This window comes from Phocoena sinus, chromosome 7 (assembly GCF_008692025.1).
Source record: "Phocoena sinus isolate mPhoSin1 chromosome 7, mPhoSin1.pri, whole genome shotgun sequence".
NCBI classification, from domain to species: Eukaryota; Metazoa; Chordata; class Mammalia; order Artiodactyla; family Phocoenidae; genus Phocoena; species Phocoena sinus.
This window is the reverse complement of record NC_045769.1, coordinates 61,662,406-61,682,264: the sequence shown is the minus strand read 5'-3', so window position 1 is coordinate 61,682,264 and position 19,859 is coordinate 61,662,406. Positions and strand designations below refer to the sequence as shown.

The window sequence follows — 19,859 nt, the reverse complement described above, 5'->3', positions numbered from 1 at the left end:
AGCAAGCTCCAGTGCTGGACGCCCTATGCCAAACAACTAGCAAGACAGGAGCACAACCCCACCCATTATCAGAGAGGCTGCCTGAAATCATACTAAGTTCAAAGACACTCCAAAACACACCACTGGACGTGGCCCTGCCCACCAGAAGGACAAGATATAGTCCCACCCACCAGAACACAGGCTCCAGTCCCCTCCACCAGGAAACCTATACAAGCCACTAAACCAACCTCACCCACGGGGGACAGACACCAAAAATAACAGGAACTACAAACCTGCAGCCTGCGAAAAGGAGACCCCAAACATAGTAAGTTAAACATAATGAGAAAACAGAGAAATATGCAGCAGATGAAGGAGCAAGGTAAAAACCCACCAGACCAAACAAATGAAGAGGAAACAGGCAGTCTACCTGAAAAAGAATTCAGAGTAGTGATAGGAAAGATGATCCAAAATCTCGGAAATAAAATGGAGAAAATACAAGAAACGTTTAACAAGGACCTAGAAGAACTAAAGAGCAAACAAACAGTGATGAACAACACAATAAATGAAATTAAAAATACCCTAGAAGGAATCAGTAGCAGAATAACTGAGGCAGAAGAACAGATAAGTGACCCAGAAGATAAAACAGTGGAAATAACTGCCGAGGAGCAGAATAAAGAAAAAAGAATGAAAAGAATTGAGAACAGTCTCAGAGACCTCTGGGACAATATTAAACGCACCAACATTTGAATTATAGGCGTCCCAGAAGAAGAACAGAAACAGAAAGGGTCTGAAAAAATATTTGAAGAGATTATAGTTGAAAATTTCCCTAACATAGGAAAGGAAGTAGTCAATCAAGTCCAGGAAGGGCAGAGAATCCCATACAGGATAAATCCAAGGAGAAAAACACCAAGACACATATTAATCAAACTGTCAAAAATTAAATACAAAGAAAGCATATTAAAAGCAGCAAGGGAAAAACAACAAATAACACACAAGGGAATCCCCATAAAGTTAACAGCTGATCTTTCAGCAGAAACTCTGCAAGCCAGAAGGGAGTGGCAGGACATATTGAAAGTGTTGAAGGAGAAAAACCTGCAACCAAGATTACTCTACGCAGCAAGGATCTCATTCAGATTCGATGGAGAAATTAAAACCTTTACAGACAAGCAAAAGCTAAGAGAATTCAGCACCACCAAACCAGCTTTACAACAAATGCTAAAGGAACTTCTCTAGGCAGGAAACACAAAAGAAAGAAAAGACCTTCAATAACAAACCCAAAACAATTAAGAAAATGGTAATAGGAACATACATATCGATAATTACCTTAAATGTAAATGGATTAAATGGTCCAACCAAAAGACACAGACTGGCTGAATGAATACAAAAACAAGACCCATATATTTGCTGTCTACAAGAGACCCACTTCATACCTAGGGACACATACAGACTGAAAGTGGTGAGGGGATAGAAAAAGATATTCCATGCAAATGGAAATCAAAAGAAAGCTGGAGTAGCATTTCTCCTATCAGAGAAAATAGACTTTAAAATAAAGACTATTACAAGAGACAAAGAAGGACACTACATAATGATCAAGGCATCAATCCAAGAAGAAGATATAACAATTGTAAATATTTATGCACCCAACATAGGAGCACCTCAATATATAAGGCAAATGCTAACAGCCATAAAAGGGGAAATCGACAGTAACACAATAATAGTAGGGGACTTTAACACCCCACTTTCACCAAAAGACAGATCATGCAAAATGAAAATCAATAAGGAAACACAAGCTTTAAAAGACACACTAGAGACTTCCCTGATGGTGCAGTAGTTAAGAATCCACCTGCCAATGCAGGGGACACAGGTTCAAGCTCTGGTCTGAGAAGACCCCACATGCCACGGAGCAATTAAGCCCGTGTGCCACAACAACTAAGTGTGCGCTCTAGAGCCCGAGAACCACAACTACTGAAGCCCGTTTGCCGAGAGCCCATGCTCCACAACAAGAGAAGCCACTGCAATGAGAAGCCCGTGCACCACAACAAAGAGGAGCCCCGCTCACCACAACTAGAGAAAGCCCATGCACAGCAACGAAGACCCAATGCAGCCAAAAATAAATAAATAAATTTATATTAAAAAAAAAGCTGCCCATTCATTAAAAATCAATCAATAAATAAGATACATTAGACCAGACAGACTTAATTGATATTTATGGACATTCCATCCCAAAACAACAGAATACACTTTCTTCTCATGTGCTCATGGAACATTCTCCAGGATAGATCATATCTTGGGTCACAAATCAAGCCTCGTAAATTTAAGAAAATTGAAATCGTATCAAGTATCTTTTCTGACCACAACACTATGAAACTAGATATCTATTACAAGAAAAAAACTGTAAAATATACATACACACAGAGGCTAAACAATACACTACTAAATAACCAAGAGATCACTGAAGAAATCAAAGAGGAAATCAAAAAATACCTAGAAACAAATGACAATGAAAACACGACGACCCAAAACCTATGGGATGCAGCAAAACCAGTTCTAAGAGGGAAGTTTATAGCAATACAATCCTACCTCTAGAAACAAGAAAAATCTCAAATAAACAACCTAAACTTACATCTAAAGCAATTAGAGAAAGAACAAAAAAAACCCCAAAGTTACCAGAAGAAATCATAAAAGATCAGATCAGAAATAAATGAAAAAGAAATGAAGGAAACAGTAGCAAAGATCAATAAAACTAAAAGCTGGTTCTTGGCGAAGGTAAACAAAATTGATAAACCATTAGCCAGACTCATCAAGAAAAAAAGGGAGAAGTCTCAAATCAACAGAATTAGAAATGAAAAAGGAGAACAACTGACGCTGCAGAAATACAAAGGATCATGAGAGATTACTACAAGCAACTATATGCCAATAAAATGGACAACCTGGAAGTAATGACAAATTCTTAGAAAAGTACGACTTTCCGAGACTGAATCAGGAAGAAATAGAAAGTATGAACAGACCAATCACAAGCAATGAAATTGAAACTATGATTAAAAATCTTCCAACAAACAAAAGCCCAGGACCAGATGGCTTCACAGGCAAATTCTATCAGAGAGGAGCTAACACCTATCCTTCTCAAACTCTTCCAAAATATACAGAGGGAGGAACACTCCCAAACTCACTCTACGAGGCCACCATCACCCTGATACCAAAACCGGACAAAGATGTTACAAAAAATGAAAACTACAGACCAATATCACTCATGAACATACATGCAAAACTCCTCAACAAAACACTAGCAAACAGAATCCAACAGCACATTAAAAGGATCATGCACCATGATCAAGTGGGGTTTATCCCAGGAATGCAAGGATTCTTCAATATAAACCAGTCAATGTGATACATCATATTAACAAACCATATGATGATCTCAGTAGATGCAGAAAAAACTTTTGACAAAATTCAACGCCCATTTATGAAAAAAACTCTCCAGAAAGTGGGCATAGAGGGAACCTACCTCAACATTATAAAGGCCATATATGACAAACCCACAGCCAACATCGTTATCAATGGTGAAAAACTGAAACCATTTTCTCTAAGATCAGGAACAAGACAAGGTTGCAAACTCTCACTACTATTACTCAACATACTTTTGGAACTTTTAGCCACAGCCATCAGAGAAGAAAAAGAAACAAAAGGAATCCAAATTGGAAAAGAAGAATCAAAGTTGTCACTGTTTGCAGATTACATGATACTATACATAGAGAATCCTAAAGGTGCTACCAGAAAACTACTAGAGCTAATCAATGAATGTGGTAAAGTAGCAGGACACAAAATTAATGCACAGAAATCTCTTGCATTCCTATACACTAATGATGAAAAATCTGAAAGAGAAATTAAGGAAACAATCCCATTTACCACTGCAACAAAAGGAATAAAATGCCTAGGAATAAACCTTCCTAAGGAGACAAAAGACCTGTATGCAGACACTGATGAAAGAAATTAAAGACGATACAAACAGATGGAGAGATATACCATGTTCCTGGATTGGAAGAATCAACATTGTGAAAATGACTATACTACCCAAAGCAATCTATAGATTCAATGCAACCCCTATCAAATGGCATTCTTCACAGAAGTAGAACAGAAGATGTCACAATTTGTATGGAAACACAAAAGAGCCCGAATAGCCAAAGCCATCTTGAGAAAGAAAGATGGAGCTGGAGGATTCAGGCTCCCTGACTTCAGACTATATTACAAAGCTACAGTAATCAAGACAGTATGGTACTGGCACAAAAACAGAAATATAGATCAATGGAACAGGATAGAAAGCCCAGAGATATACCCACACACATATGGTCACCTTATTTTTGATAAAGGAGGCAAGAGTATACAGAGGAGAAATGACAGCCTCTTCAATAAGTGGTGCTGGGAAAACTGGACAACTACATGTAAAAGAATGAAATTAGAACAATTCCTAACATCATATACAAAAATAAACTCAAAATGGATTAAAAACCTAAATGTAGGGCCAGACACTATAAAACTCTTAGAGGAAAACATAGGCAGAACACTCTATGACATACATCACAGCAACATCCTTTTTGACCCACCTCCTAGAGAAATGGAAATAAAAGCAAAAATATACAAATGGGACCTAATGAAAGTTAAAAGCTTTTGCACAGCAAAGGAAACCATAAACAAGATGAAAAGACAACCCTCAGAATGTGAGAAAACATTTGAAAACCGAGCAACTGACAAAGGATTAATCTCCAAAATTTACAAGCAGCTCACGCAGCTCAATATCAAAAAAACAAACAACCCAATCCAAAAATGGGCAGAAGACCTAAATAGACATTCCTCCAAAGAAGACATACAGGTTGCCAACAAACGTGTGAAAGGTTGCTCAACATCACTAATCATTAGAGAAATGCAAATCAAAACCACAATGAGGTATCACCTCACACCAGTCAGAATGGCCATCATCAAAAAATCTACAAACAATAAATGCTGGAGAGGGTGTGGAGAAAAGGAAACCCTCTTGCACTGTTGGTGGGAATGTAAATTGATACAGCCACTATGGAGGACAGTATGAAGGTTCCTTAAAAAACTAAAAACAGAACTACCATGTGACCCAGCAATCCCAATACTGGGCATATACCCTGAGAAAACCACAATTCAAAAAGAGAGATGTACCACAGTGTTCATGGCAGCACTATTTACAATAGCCAGGACATGGAAGCATCCTAAGTGTCCATCGACCGATGAATGGATAAAGAAGATGTGGCACATGTATACAATGGAATATTACTCGGCCATAAAAAGAAACGAAATTGAGTTATTTTTAATGAGGTGGATGGACCTAGAGTTTGTCATACAGAGTAAAGTGAGAAAGAGAAAAACAAGTATCATATGCTAACACATATATATGGAATCTAAATAAACCAGAAAGGTTCTAATGAACCTAGGGGCAGGACTGGAATAAAGATGCAGACGTAGAGAATGGACTTGAGGACACGGGGAGGGGGGAAGGGTAAGCTGGGACAAAGTGAGAGAGTAGCATTGACGTATATACACTACCAAATGTACAACAGATAGGTAGGGGGAAGCAGCTGCATAGCACAGGGAGATCAGCTCGGTGCTTTGTGACCACCTAGAGAGGTGGAATAGAGAGGATGGAAGGGAGGTGCAAGAGGGAGGGGATATGGGGATATATATATATGCATAGCTGATTCACTTTCTTATACAGCAGAAACTAACACACCATTGTAAAGCAATTATACTCCAATAAAGATGTTTAAAAAAAAACATTAAAAAGACTTAAATAGGGTTTCCCTGGTGGCACAGTGGTTGCGAGTCCACCTGCTGATGCAGGGGATACGGGTTCGTGCCCCGGTTCGGGAAGATCCCACATGCCGCAGAGCGGCTGGGCCCGTGAGCCATGGCCACTGAGCCTGCGCATCCGGAGCCTGTGCTCTGCAACGGGAAGAGGCCACAACAGTGAGAGGCCCGCGTACCGCAAAAAAAAAAAAAAAAAGACATTAAAAAGACTTAAATAAGTGATACAATATGTTCATGGATTAGAAGGTCCAATATAATAACATTAATTCTCTCCAAATGCCCTGCAGAATCATGGCAACTCCAATCAAAATCTCAATGTGTTTGGTTTGTTTTTTTAGTTTTAGGGAGGAAACTGACAAGCTGTCTTTAAAATGGATATGGAAGAACAAAGAACCAAGAAGAGCCACGAGCTCTTGAAGAACAACAAGTTGAAAGGACTTGCTATACTATATATCAAAACTTTTTAAAAGATATAGTAATGAAGAGAGTGTATACAGCACAGAAGACCAATAAAACAAAATTAAAAGTCCAGAAATAAATCTTTGCATATATCAATGCTTAATATATAACAGAGAAAGCACTTCAAAGCAGTAGGAAAAGGAAGGTTTTTTTCAACCAATGGTGCTGGGACAACAGACTAACCATATAAAGAAGCAAAAAATAATAATAATAAATTACCTCACACCACATGCCAAAGACAGTTCCAAGTAGGATGAAACTTCTGTGAGAGAGGCAAAACTAATAAAGCATTTAAGAAGAAAATATCAGCCATATTCATAACCTGGAGAGAGAAAAAAAATTTAAGTGAAATATAAACCATGCTACCCATAAGGGAAAACTGATGTATTTGAACATATTAAAATTAAAATGTTAATCAAAACATTGTGAAAAGACAAGCCACAAACTGGGAAAAGATTTTGTAACACCACTCATAAAGGAATAGTATCCCGAACATATAAAGAACCCCCTGCCAATTATTAAGAAAAATGGACAAAACCTGAACACACATTTCACTCACCAAAGATGAAATCCAAATAGCCAATAAACTTATAGGCATTCTCACATGCTATGAGGTGGAAAGTAAATTAGTAAAGTCTTTTTGAAGAACAATGTGGCAATATATATGAATATATAAAAGGTGTCAGCCTCATCTGATATAAGGAAAATGCTAATTAAAATCACAAGATAACATTATACACTCGACAGATTGGTAATACTTAAAGAGCCAATACACTCTTGAAGGAATGTAAATCAGTACGGGCATCTCTGGGAAATAGTTTGGCATGATCTAGCTAAGTTGAATCTTATAAACCTTGTGCCTCTGTGGTTCTGCTCTTAGGTATATATCCTTTTAAAAATGCATACTCGAAAACACACATACAAAATACCCAGAGTCTGTAATATACCCAAACTGGAAACAACCCAGATGTCCAGAGTAAAATGGCAAAATAAATTGTAATATATTCATACAATGGAATAAGCAAATCATAGCTTATATAGCAACTTATAGGGATGAATCTTATAATGTTTAGAAAAGGAAGCAAAAGTATACAGTATAATTTGATTCACATAAATTTCAAGAACAGGAACTAAATAGTGTGTTTAGGAATGTGTACGTGGGTGGTAAAACTATAAAGGAAAGCAAAGAAATGAAGAGCAGGGATGGTGTTAAAGACAACAGCAGGGGTTATGATGGGAGGATCCTGTGGGGGAACTTCTAAAGTATTAGAAATGTTCTCTTTCTTGACCTGGGTAGTTACATGGGTGTTCACTTTATGACTGTTTAAAAAATATCTATGTGTGTGTCTGTGTATACATATACACATAGATGTTTCATGTATTTTCTGTATATCGCACTATAGTAATCAGATACACAGATAGTAAATATGGAAAGACATTTGACCTCACTAGTAATTAGTAAAATGAAAACTAAAACACCGATCACGATTTGCCTAAAACGTGAAAGACTGACAATATCCATTTTTGCTGCGGTTGCAAAGAAATAGGCATTCTGCATATGCTGTCAGAAGGAAAGTAAATTAGTAAAGCCTTTTTGAAGAACAATGTGACAATATATATAAAAATGTAAAACCCATTATCTCGTGAAGTACCAATTCCAATTTGAAATATCCATCCTAATGAAATACTAGCACATGTACTCAAAATACGTGTACAAAGATGTTTACTGTTCACTGCAGCATTGCTTGCAATAGTGGAAAAATGAATAAATGTCAATAAGGGAGTTTTTGTGAAAAGTATCATAACCCATACACTGGAATACTATGCAGCTGTTAAAAATTAATCTTTGTGAACTGACCTGGAAAGATCTTAAAGACTTCAAGTGAACAAAAGCAGGTCACAGAACAACACATACATAGCATAATCCTGTTTTTAAAATATAAATATGTACATATATTTATATACATATATATGTATGAAAAACAGACCACAAATTTATACTCTAACCTGTTATCAGTGATTACCTCTGGGGCAGGGAGGGTAAAGGGAGAAGCAGGGTAAAGAGGGTATTTTCACATCTCTCTTTCTCTCTCCCTCTCTCTCTCTCTCTCTCTCTCTCTCTCTCTCTCTCTCTATATATATATATATATATATATATATATATATATATTTTTTTTTTTTTTTTTTTGTCCTGAAACTTTTGTAAGAGCATATCCGTGGACTACTTGCTTACTTTTAACCGGTGGTAATAGCAAAACAACTGTATTGCTATTTATTCCATTCAATGAGAACAGCTGAATACATTTGGAAATAACTTGCTTTTGAAGCGAATTCTTTTGTTCCTGGAGGGCCTCGAGAGAGCCTATAGTGTGCTACAGGGCTGTCAGCTGTCAGTTGATGAACCATGTGTAGGATATTAAGTGACTTGGTCCAGCTCCAGGCTCACCCCTTGAAAATATTTGCATACATTCTCATATGCCGGCTCATTGGCAATAGCAATAATGTTTTCCCAAAGCACTTTGCTAAAGTAAATAAATTCTGATGCTATACATCAAACCACAGCCAGAGCAAAGTGTTGATGTGGCTGTCAAGATGCATGTTTAGATCTAAATTAGCAATCACACCCTTGGTGAGTGACTTTTGGAATAAGTTTGTATTTGGATTCATAATGAAGAGCCTAGACCCCACCAAATTATGAGATAGAGCTTTTCTCTTTCTTCTGCACTCCTCTCACTCCACCACAGCCCTTTCCAAATCAAATGATTTCCTATAAAAGTGGGAAAGAGGGAAACCTGACCATTAGTTATTGGGAATCGGTAATGAGTCAAAATAAAAAGTACTATCGGCACCTTTATGAAGGAAAATCCAACTCCATGCATACATTTTGGTGTGCATTTTATTTTTGATTGGAATCATATCCATATGAATGAAAATTGCCAAAGTATTCTTTACTCTTTTGAAAGCTAGGCCCTTGCCTTGCTGTGTCAGAGGAAGGCAAAACTAAGCCAGTAATGCTGGAGACATCCCTGTTTCCATATGCACACTGGCAGGAGAGGAGCTGTCTAGGAAATGCCTTTTGATTGATGAACAGAGGAGAATCTATACACACGTGAAATATAAATAGAAACATATCAGCACACACACAAGTCATTAACCTGGTCCTCCGGCATCCACTGGCATGCATCTGTTCCAAAGGGTCTCTTCTTCAATGGTCTCAGCACTTTGTCTCATTATGCCTCTTATCAGCAAATACCTTTTTATTCCAGAAGGGAAAACAAGCTAGGAATTAAATACATCCAATACTGAATGCTTTATTTCCGTAAGTCACCAATAAGAGAATGAATTTAATTTTAATACATTTATTTTCGTGTAATTCTTAATAAAGCACTTTCAAAACATTCTGTACATTTCAAGCCACTCAGAACTGCATTACATTCTATAAATGTGATTTGTCGGGATGAGGTGCCAAGATGTCTCTGTACAAAGATGTACAATATGTACAGTCACTATAAGTGCAAGCTGTGCGAAGCAGTCTAGGACAGTAACTCATGCCAAGGCTTAGAAAACATTTCAACACAGAAAACTAAAGAATCAAACTGCGTTGTATTTTTTTTTTCCTGGGCAAATGATTAGTTTATAAACAAATATATGTATATGTCATATAGAAAGAATAGTTTGACCCCTCAGCTCAGTCAGCACCATGCAGCTGACTGGATGCGTTACGGGGCTGCTCTCCTAGGCCTCTCTCTCTAGGGCGCCACTTTGCCGCACTCGATGGTTGTCTCATCACTGAGCTGCCGCCGCCACCTTTGGCTGAGCCACAGCAACACTAGGAGGTTTAAATTTGGGGAGATAAAGGCCAAACTTGTTTTCAATGCCAGCAAAAGTGGCCGTGGCGAGTCTGTATCCGCCGATGTGGTCGGGGTTGGCAGGAGGAAGGTCTGCGATGCGCGACTTAGGTGTTGGTTCTGAGCCAGAGGGTTTGCTGTTGATAGGGAAAGCCAATGGTTAGTGGGCTCGAGACTGATAAAGATGGAAAACTACTGAACACTTTCAATCTGACCCACGTGCCTCAAAGAAGAGTGTCTGTCCAATGAGTTCCTTGTCATTTATGCTGCATTAGTCATTATTTATAGCTACTTTGAAAGCAACACATTCACATATTTGATTAAGAGAAATGGCCTCAATTTCATATACATATATAGATCCACAGAAAAGAGACCAGAAAAAATACACTCAAACATCACCACTCTGGGAAGTAGGAATACGGATGATTTTCTCTTTTTTCTGTTTTCCCAATTTTTTTACACTAAGCATAAATTAATCATAGAAAATGTACATCTTTCTTTTATTTTGACATAATTTTAAAAGCTAACTTTTAAGGTAATAGACTCACGAAGGTTATTACTAAAATTACTTAAAGAGAAATAGATATAATTCTTACTTTTCCAGGATGTAAAAGTATAGAAAAGCCTGGAATCGTGAGACTGCTGTTCTTACTTTCCTTGTGTTAAGTCCCTCTAATTCTTGGTTCAACAGCTAATTCCCTACTTGGCTTCTGAGCAGGAAAGGGGTTCACAGGTTTATGAGGAAAAGACTCAGATACAGAATTTGATCTTCTGCTGAAAAGCTGGTAATTGCTTCCTTTGGGTAAAACCTTCGCCAGCAAATTCAAGTGATTCCTCTTGTCCACAGCACAAGCTTCAAGTACTAAGCTTCAAAAGGCCCAATTTCTGGCCTAAATGTCACCAGTGATTTTGTCCATGGGCATAAGCTCTCTTTGAATTTTTTTTTTTTTTTTGCAGTAAATCAGTTCTAAGAATGTCTATACCTATCTAATAATAAATTATGGTGAATAATGAAATCTTGGGGGTGTGAAAGGGCTTGACTGAGTCTTAGAAAGTTTACAAAAGTGTAACTAATACAAATTTATATTACTTCTGGAGAAAAGGCCATATATAATAAAATCCAAATAAGGAGCTAAATCCATGAAGCTCAGTATCTGCCTACACGTAGAAGACAGTTATTCACGTTACATTTTAATTTGCTGCCTCCCTAAACTTTCCCCAAGTAACTGCTTAATACTTGTATGATGTCACCCTGCCAAGGTCTTACTCCTCCGACACTGAAGCTTCTCAAGTCCACTGTCTGTTTTAAATGTGTTGGTCCTGCAGGATCCTCTGTCCTGTCAGTTTCTGTTCCAAAACTGCCTTAGTAGGCTGAACAAAGACCTGTTTTGGGTTTTGGTGCTTTCTTTATAAGGGAGTTGAAAAGCTGCACTTACAGGCCTCCAAAATCAATGTAAAACCACCGCTGGAGAAGTTCATAGGTGACCAAAGTAACGCCAAACTGGGGAGAGGATCGAAACACTCGAGCTGAAAGAGAAAGACTGGGGCAGTTAACAGCAGGATGACTACGGCAAAGACAACCAGTAATGGGACCATGACCCCAATGCCAGCCTTTCCACATGGCCCCAGCCCCTACCTGCAGTCCCTTTCCAAAATGCAGAGGGCCCTTCTTCCCGGAGTATCTTCCTGAAACAGTCGATGACACCACTGTAGGTCGTTTGGCCAGCGCGGGCGGCCACCTGCAGTCTTGTCTTGATGACATCAGCAGGGGTCACCAGAGAAGCGGCAGGCACACCTTTCGGGAGAAAGGCACATTTAATTCATCCAAAGTGCCTTAACAAAGGAGAGACATACTGCTAAAACTAACAATACAATTAGCAGCTTTAACTAGAAGCTTCTTAAATAGATACCTGGGTGCTAATGGAAAAAGGATCTATAAGCCTATTAGCTACTTCAATGGGGTCAGGGCAAAGCTCTTTTTTTTTCTTTCTGAATTAGGAAAATCACTCTATATTGCATGATCCCGAAGAACTGTGAGAGGAGAAAAATGCAGCAATATTACTAGGACAATCCCCAAGTGTTCTTTAGGTTTCAATTATTTTACCTCCTTTCTTTTCTTAAATAAGATACAGTATTTTCATACATAATAGAAGAAATGAGGATAATGCCAATTTAATGAGCTGCTAAATATATCTGATACCAAGCTGTAGTGTTTTTTGCTGATTCCTGTCACCTTACTGTGCAAGGTGAATATCAGCACTCATATATCCACTCACCCGTTTGAGGGGCTAACTTTAGAGCTCACTGTGCCCTTTTCAGACATGCTTACATGACAGAAGTCATTACAACTAAAGCAGAGGAGGCCAGGCAGGCAGTTAAGGAACGTAAGGGAACTGATCATGAAAAGGCCTTGTCATCCGTCCCCTGTGCCCCAGCTCCCCGGGGCCATGTTAAGATTCAGCAGCAGCAGGACACACGAGATGGATTTCACAACCACACCTTTCACTTATAAAACAAAACAGGGAACAAAGGAGCAAGATAATCTTCCTCAGAGGGAAGAAATTCAATTTGGCCTGAATATCACCGAATGGTCACTAGGCAGATGGGGCCGTGAATCTGGCGGGGGCGGGGGGGGGGGGGTTCTGTTAGAGATGAGGCAAACATCCCCCCCGCAGAGCCCTCTACATTGTTCAGACAGAACTAGGTAAACTGCCGCCTTTGGAATGTTCTGAATTCTGAATGTTCTCAGTGCCTGCCAGCAAAGCTTTACAGGTAAAAATTAGAACAATTCATCTCTCATTCTGAAAACTGACATCGAATGTCTGTGGGCAAGAAGCTGGTGCTGACAGTTCCATGAAAATGTTTACTTGGTTCCGTCAACCACTGGCAAAACGCCTGTCCATGATAAGACTGTTCTTTGCTGCTGCCTGGACAGCAGAGAGAAAAGACTGGGGGGAAGATTTGCTGGCCCTCACTTAAAATGGGGAGGCTTTGGTGAACACCCAAAAGGAATTGGATGAACACTCGGTGCCAAGACTGAGCAGGCAGCTTTACTGGCTTTCAACTTATAACTGCAAGTGACTGTCCCAAATAAGGGCTCAAGGCTCCCTGGGAGAGTTTCTTGATCATCACAAGTCATTCCCTATCATTGTGGATGAGAAGAGTAACATGCCCACCCGACATCCCTGGAAGCAAGGGCTCCTGCCACACACCACACTCCAGGGAGTGCTCGGGCTATCCTGCTGTGCTTAGCCAGCAAACCAGAGGAGAAGGTGCCCAGTGAGCCACACAGCAGTGCCAGGAGCCAAGTGGTAAGAGCCACCCTAAGCACCTGGGGACAGCCCTGGGCTTGTGCTCATTCACCTTGCCCGTTTCTCTCCCTGACCAGCTGTAACGGGGAGCAAACATGCGCCCTTTCCTTCTTCTGTCACATCCGAGGGCTGGTGCAACAAAGGACGCCTGGTCCTCCCCTTCCATCCCGAGTCAGCTCCCTCACAGCTCAAGAGGAAGGCTGGCGCATGAGATCAGGAGGAAGTGTCTTAGTACCTTCCTGCACTTGTTGGGCTCCTCTTTCAGATGGAATCTCTTCTGTGCTTAAATCCGGTATCTTAGACCAGATGAGGATTTTCATTCGTTCCGTTAACATTTACTGAGCTCCTATTATTACTATGTTGGCCACGTAGGGAAGGCAAGAATGAAACCCCTGCCCTCAAGGAGCTTCCAGTCCAGTACAGGGGGTAAAACTTATGCAAACAACCATTAATAAAAGACAAAAAGTGTTAAGCGACAGAGAAGAGATGCCAACGGAGTGCAAGGTGTGTGCTGGGGAAGTACGGCTCACTTTGGTCTGATGAGGACGATGGCAGAAGGAACAGGAACAGCTTCCTGAAGCAAACTCGATTTTGAGCCAAATCGTGTTGATTCCAATATACAGAATTAGAAAGTGAGAGCATGCTTAGACCTGTGCGTCAGGGTGAGGTACAACAAAGCAACTGGTTTGATGAAGAATTTTTCCACCTTAATGCTTAGCTTGGCTGCACCCAAGGTTTCAGGGGTAGAGGAGGCTAAGGAACATGTTACTGATGAAAGCCCAATTGAGATGGGCAGAGCTAATTTGGCTCTAAGTTGCTAAGCTGCATTAAGCTGTTTATCCACATTATGCAAATGTAATTAACTCTCATCAGAATTACAGCACACCTCGCAAAGGAGAAAAATCGATCATATTTAAACTAAGTCAGATACAAACAATAACCTTTCCAGAAATAAAGGGGGGAAGCACATACAGATTCTGTACTTCCTAAAGAGAATGTAGGGGGAGGCGGGGACTCTTTTGGTTTGAAAAAAAATTGTAGTTACCTGCCATGGCTCCAGCTGCAAGGAGATATATACCTCCCACGTGTCCGTTTTCATCAGCCAGAAGTAGTTTGCAGTGAGCATAAACAGGAAAATAGATTGCAGAGAAGGGAATGTCTCGGAGGAAGCACGCTTTGGCACCCTGTCACACAGTGAGGAAACAGTGCAAAACAGTTGTGTAAACAAGGTGTGAATGCCCACCAGGGATCCAGGGTGACAAGCCTGAGATGTCCCTCAAACAGCTTTGGGACTGATGTGGAAGGGAAACGGAAGAACCAGCCGGGCACAGGGAAGTAGAGAGACACGGCTCAAAGTTTGAGAAACACTGGTGGACCCAGGAGTCCTAGAGTTAACTGGGTAATGATGGTATTCTGACAACTAAGAATTTTCTGGCATTTCCAGTATAGATTCAGATTTTAAGGTTAATAAAAATTCATGCTCAAATCTCTAGGCTGCTTGTTCTGTTTGGCTTTGGTGAGTGCCGGGGGAGGGCGTGTGGGTGGGAACAGACTTAGAAACCCAATATTAATAGCTTGATTTCAAAGCAACCAGCAAAGGCAGCCCCCAAAACTAACAAATTACCAATTCAACCCACCTCAGCTTTGAGTCCCTGAAGTACCAGGTAAGAAGCTATGGACAGGAGCAGTGGAAAAGGAAAGTGACTATTTTAGGGAAGGGGAAAAAGAAACCACCAATCTTCCCTCCTCATTCCCCATGTCCTAAATAGCAGAGGACGGGGGAAACCCAGACAAAATATTTTAGCAGGAAATTTCCCTAGGAGTAGAAATCCAGCCAGGTACAGCTTGTCTCAGTGACTGAGGTGGCAATGAACACCTTCCTCAACCCCACTATTCTACTCCCCAGGCTTTAGCTAGCCAGGCAAAAACTCCATCTTTGGTACTTGTTTCCCCGATGGCTCTGTTTTTAAAAGACAAACTCAAACATTAAAAAAAAAAATTCCTGGGACTCTCTGAAAGATGATACAGAGAGAAACAACTTTAATAAAATCAGCTCTCAAAGGGAATTCCAAAAAGGATGGAAGTTGGGGGCGGAGGGGAGGGAATATGTACAAAACTCTCTCAGGATAGGCATTATTGGTTTACTGGTCTCCTAAGAGCCTTGTAGCTGTGTGATTCTAATCTAGAGAATTTCTAATTTCCAATTTGTAGCTACAGAAGCCAATTTACACATTTCTACTGTGATGGATCTATAAATAAATCAGATGCTGTGGAAACACAGTTGTCTATAAAAGCTAAATTTACGTATACCCCCTTTATACCAGGCAAAAGAATAGAAAGAAATATTCTTCCTTGTTTAAGAAAAATAATAGCTTCTGCTCCATTACATCTGATGTGTAATGATGGGAGTAAGTACACCTGTGGGGAAGGAATCTGTTGACTGGCGTTTTGCTAAAGTACAGTACACCCTGGTTTGGTTTGGTTTTGTGTTTTTAAATGGAATTCATTATTGACAAATCCCACCACTTAACTTCTTGAAGACCTGAATCCTACCAAACTCTACTACTGTTTCACTGTGGTCAAATTATTAAGACAAAGAGAAGCTCCTACTGGGAAGATAACAATAGAGATAACTCAGACTCAAAATAAACCTAAGACTATTTTGAAGTCCTAAACCAGCCCAAAAAGAACACCAAAGAAACTTCCCAAACCCACCGTCAAATAAAAGGCTGTGAGCCTGCAGCCAGCTAGTCTGCAGGGCTGGCCTCCCTGCTGGCAGCTTCATAAATGCCTGAAGATGACAACAGGAGAGCGTGTTTGTATATCCCAATGCCTCTAATAGAAGTGTCCTGGTTTTTCCTTTTTGTTTGATTTTCTACTCCAGGGACCACCCTGCTGGACAAGATTCCTTTTCCATTTGGCGGGGGAGAAGTCTGGTTCCACATTTTTTCACATTTCTATTGAGTACATTACAACCTCTCTACTGAGATAACCCAAGGGAATCTACTCACCTTATACAGACCAAAGAGTCCCAGGTCCCGGAGCACATTCAGGGCACTGACCCTGGGTCCTGTGGTGATCTCTCCAGCTACCTGCAGGCGAATCTTGACTATCTCCAGAGGGTTAGTAAAGATGACCTGAGAGCCACCAGCCTGCAGGCAAGAAAGGAGAGATAGAGCAGATTTCCAAATCAGCCCCACCGGAAGTACAGGCAAGAAAAATCCAGAGATGCCTCCACATTGTACCACTTTACGCTTCCCTCTTCACGGGGGGAATGAGAGTCCGATGCTTTGGCCTATGCTAGAGGGGCTCACAGGGATGGCCCGAAACTCTGTCTCAAGCTTTGTTTCTATTTGAAATGTCAAGAGTGTTTCCCAGAGCAGTCTTTCCAGGGTTAACCCGGCCATATGCAAAATGGCAAAACTAATAAACTCATTTGGAAAACAAAAGTGAAGCCAGATGTGGCAGCACGAGAGCCAATGAAAGGGAAAGAGATGGTAGAAGATTGATTGGTATCTTTTACCACGCTGGAGCTAAAATTCGGATCTACAACAGTTTCTTTCCTCTTCTTAGCAAGCATTCTCCTTAGCTCGACCACCTGCTTCTGCTTCACTGGACTGCAGAGCAATTAACACAGAGGTGTTTCTGCCCCACAGAGGTGGCTTAAGTCAAAGGGGAAAGTCTCCTCTAGTTCAAATTCTAAAATGTACTATCCTGAACAAAACTCTGAGACAGATCTACAACTACACCCACACAAAAGAAGATAATTTGGAAGGACAATTGCAGTATCATTTCAAGACCAATCCAGAAACACTGTTCAAAGACAGAGCTGGAAAATAGAACATCTAGTTACCATGAGAACAACAGGGCAAATCAAAGCCACACTCCACACTCTCTAGTGGTGGGTGACTGACAGAGATAATTGAATTTGGCTAATGAAAGTGTATTTGCACCTGAAATCTGTTAACTAGTGGTGGTGGGGAAATGTGTAACAAAACTGCTACCAACTCCTTTTTTGGTTTCTGTGAGAAAGGAAAAAAGTGTTTGTGTATGTGTGTACATATGGATATATAAAAATAAATAAAAATTTAAAAATATATATATACATCTCCATTCATGAATTGAAAAAAATCTCATTTCCACATCTTCATCTCAAGTGTAGCTGTTTACATTATATAATCAGAACCACATTCGTATAATCATATTACATTATATAATCATAACTTCACTGTAATAGCATGTCACATGTGAAACAGGAAACAGATACCTCACTGGTGATTCTAATTCCACAGGTATGGGTGGACTACAAACAACACCCATAGAACTCACAAGCAGGGGCTTCCCTGGTGGCAGAGTGGTTAAGAATCCACCTGCCGGGCTTCCCTGGTGGCGCAGTGATTGAGAGTCCGCCTGCTGATGCAGGGGACGCAGGTTCGTGCCCTGGTCCGGGAAGATCCCATATGCCGTGGAGCGGCTGGGTCCGTGAGCCATGGCCGCTGAGCCTGCGCTTCCGGAGCCTGTGCTCCACAACGGGAGAGGCCACAACAGTGAGAGGCCCGCGTACCGCAAAAAAAAAAAAAAAAAAAAAGAATCCACCTGCCAATGCAGGGGACACGGGTTCGAGCCCTGGTCCAGGAAGATCCTACATGCCGCGGAGCAACTGAGCCCGTGCGCCACAACTACTGAGCCTGCGTGCCGCAACTACTAAAGCCCGCACGCCTAAAGCCCGTGCTCCGCAACAAGAGAAACCACCGCAATGAGAAGCCTGTGCACCACAACGAAGAGCAGCCCATGCTCACCGCAACTAGAGAAAGCCCATGTGTGGCAATGAAAACCCAACGCAGCCAAAAATAAATAAAATAAATTTATAAAAATTAATAAAACAATGGGGCTTCCCTGGTGGCGCAGTGGTTGAGAGTCCGCCTGCTGATTCAGGGGACGCAGGTTCGTGCCCTGGTCCGGGAAGATCCCACATACCGCAGAGCGGCTGGGCCCATGAGCCATGGCCACTGAGCCTGTGCATCCGGCGCCTGTGCTCCGCAACGGGAGAGGCCACAACAGTGAGGGGCCCGTGTACCGCCAAAAAAAAAAAAAAAAAAAGTAAAAATTAAAATAAGTTATATTAAAAAAAAATACTCACAAGCAACATTCAATGCCACCTCAGTACTCTACCTTCACCCACACTCCTGTTCATTTTTTCTAAAACCCACAGCCCTCCCAGACCCCCTTTTCCAAGGGGGAGCAACAAGTCCCAGCCCATTCTCCTAACTGGCCAGGGGCTATAAACCAACTAAATACTCTTGTTCCAATTCTGATCCCTTATTCCTATCAACATCCACAACTGCCAACAGTGACAAAAGATTCCTTTCTTCTTTGCGAGACACTTACTGTCTTGGATTCCTCAGGGCTCTAATCCTCTTTTTGTCCACCAAGCACAGAGGGTGCAGCAATTTGCTCTCTGTGGACTTCCTGCGACTCCCAATTCGACACAATCCAGACCACTGGCACACAGGCCCCTGAATGACGACTGACCCAATTTTACATGTTGGTCTGCCTGTGTTTCTCTCTCTCTTTTAATCTAGGGCACTGCCGGCAGGAGGAAGTATTTCAATGTTTCAATCGAAGCAAACAATACTTTCAAAAGGATTGCTGGGTGAAAAATTATGTCAAAATGATAATCCAAGTAATTGCTCCCCGTAGCTAGCATTAAAGACCAAACCAATCGAAAAAGTTTACTACTTCCCTGAAATCTCTTGTTTAAATAATTGTTGCAAAGGCTATCTTTGGGGAAATGCGCTTTATGTTCTAAACTAAAGCAGATTAAATTTAAAAAAGAACCAATTTTTATTATAATCCCCCAAATCTGCCACCACCAGATGATGTCAACCCCTGGGCGCTACTCATTAAACATGGACGTTATGTTTAAATAAACACAAGGTTCTTTCATGTTTTTAACCATTAGTGAACTATAACATCCTGCAGAGCAGGAATACTCCAACTAGCGCTCCCCCCAGCCACAGCTCCCTCCTCCTCGCTCTCTCACAGACCCTTCTGGAAATAACTGTCAGGTTACTGAGGTTTGTATTTCTTTAACAACTCTTCAAATTTCTTTCTACAGGTACATGTAATAGGCTTTCAATTAGAACAGTACACAACTAAAAGAAGGACACACAAACACATTAACCACTGCACGCTTTGAAGATCTGTTACCCAGCACGTATACTAAGTCCCAGCAACGCACTGGAAACAACCACAAAACTAAACATACATATATATATATATATATATATATGAAATATGACAAATGAGTGTGTAAACAATGACACTATGATCAAGGCACACACCGTGAGTTTGTTTCACACCTATGTACTCTACTATGACTGAAGGAGAAAATTTCTACCAAGTTCATAGTCTGTATATACTTTAAAAATTA

At 40.7% G+C, this 19,859-nt stretch overlaps 1 protein-coding gene across 4 annotated transcripts in view; it reads right to left on the bottom strand.

Moving 5' to 3' along the window:
* Window positions 1-9,147: 9,147 nt before the first annotated feature.
* SLC25A12 (solute carrier family 25 member 12) overlaps window positions 9,148-19,859 on the bottom strand; it is a 113,431-nt gene continuing 102,719 nt past the window's right edge. For 2 of the 4 annotated variants that reach the window (XM_032638014.1, XM_032638012.1), the window contains exons 14-18: window positions 16,438-16,578; window positions 14,472-14,610; window positions 11,752-11,910; window positions 11,552-11,642; window positions 9,148-10,252 (exon numbers count right to left, since the gene is read on the bottom strand). In XM_032638014.1, coding sequence (XP_032493905.1) covers window positions 10,054-10,252; window positions 11,552-11,642; window positions 11,752-11,910; window positions 14,472-14,610; window positions 16,438-16,578 — 729 coding nt within the window. In that variant the 3' untranslated portion in view covers window positions 9,148-10,053. The remainder of the gene's footprint in view (window positions 10,253-11,551; window positions 11,643-11,751; window positions 11,911-14,471; window positions 14,611-16,437; window positions 16,579-19,859) is intronic. The other 2 variants (XM_032638015.1, XM_032638013.1) reach the window with 1 other exon arrangement.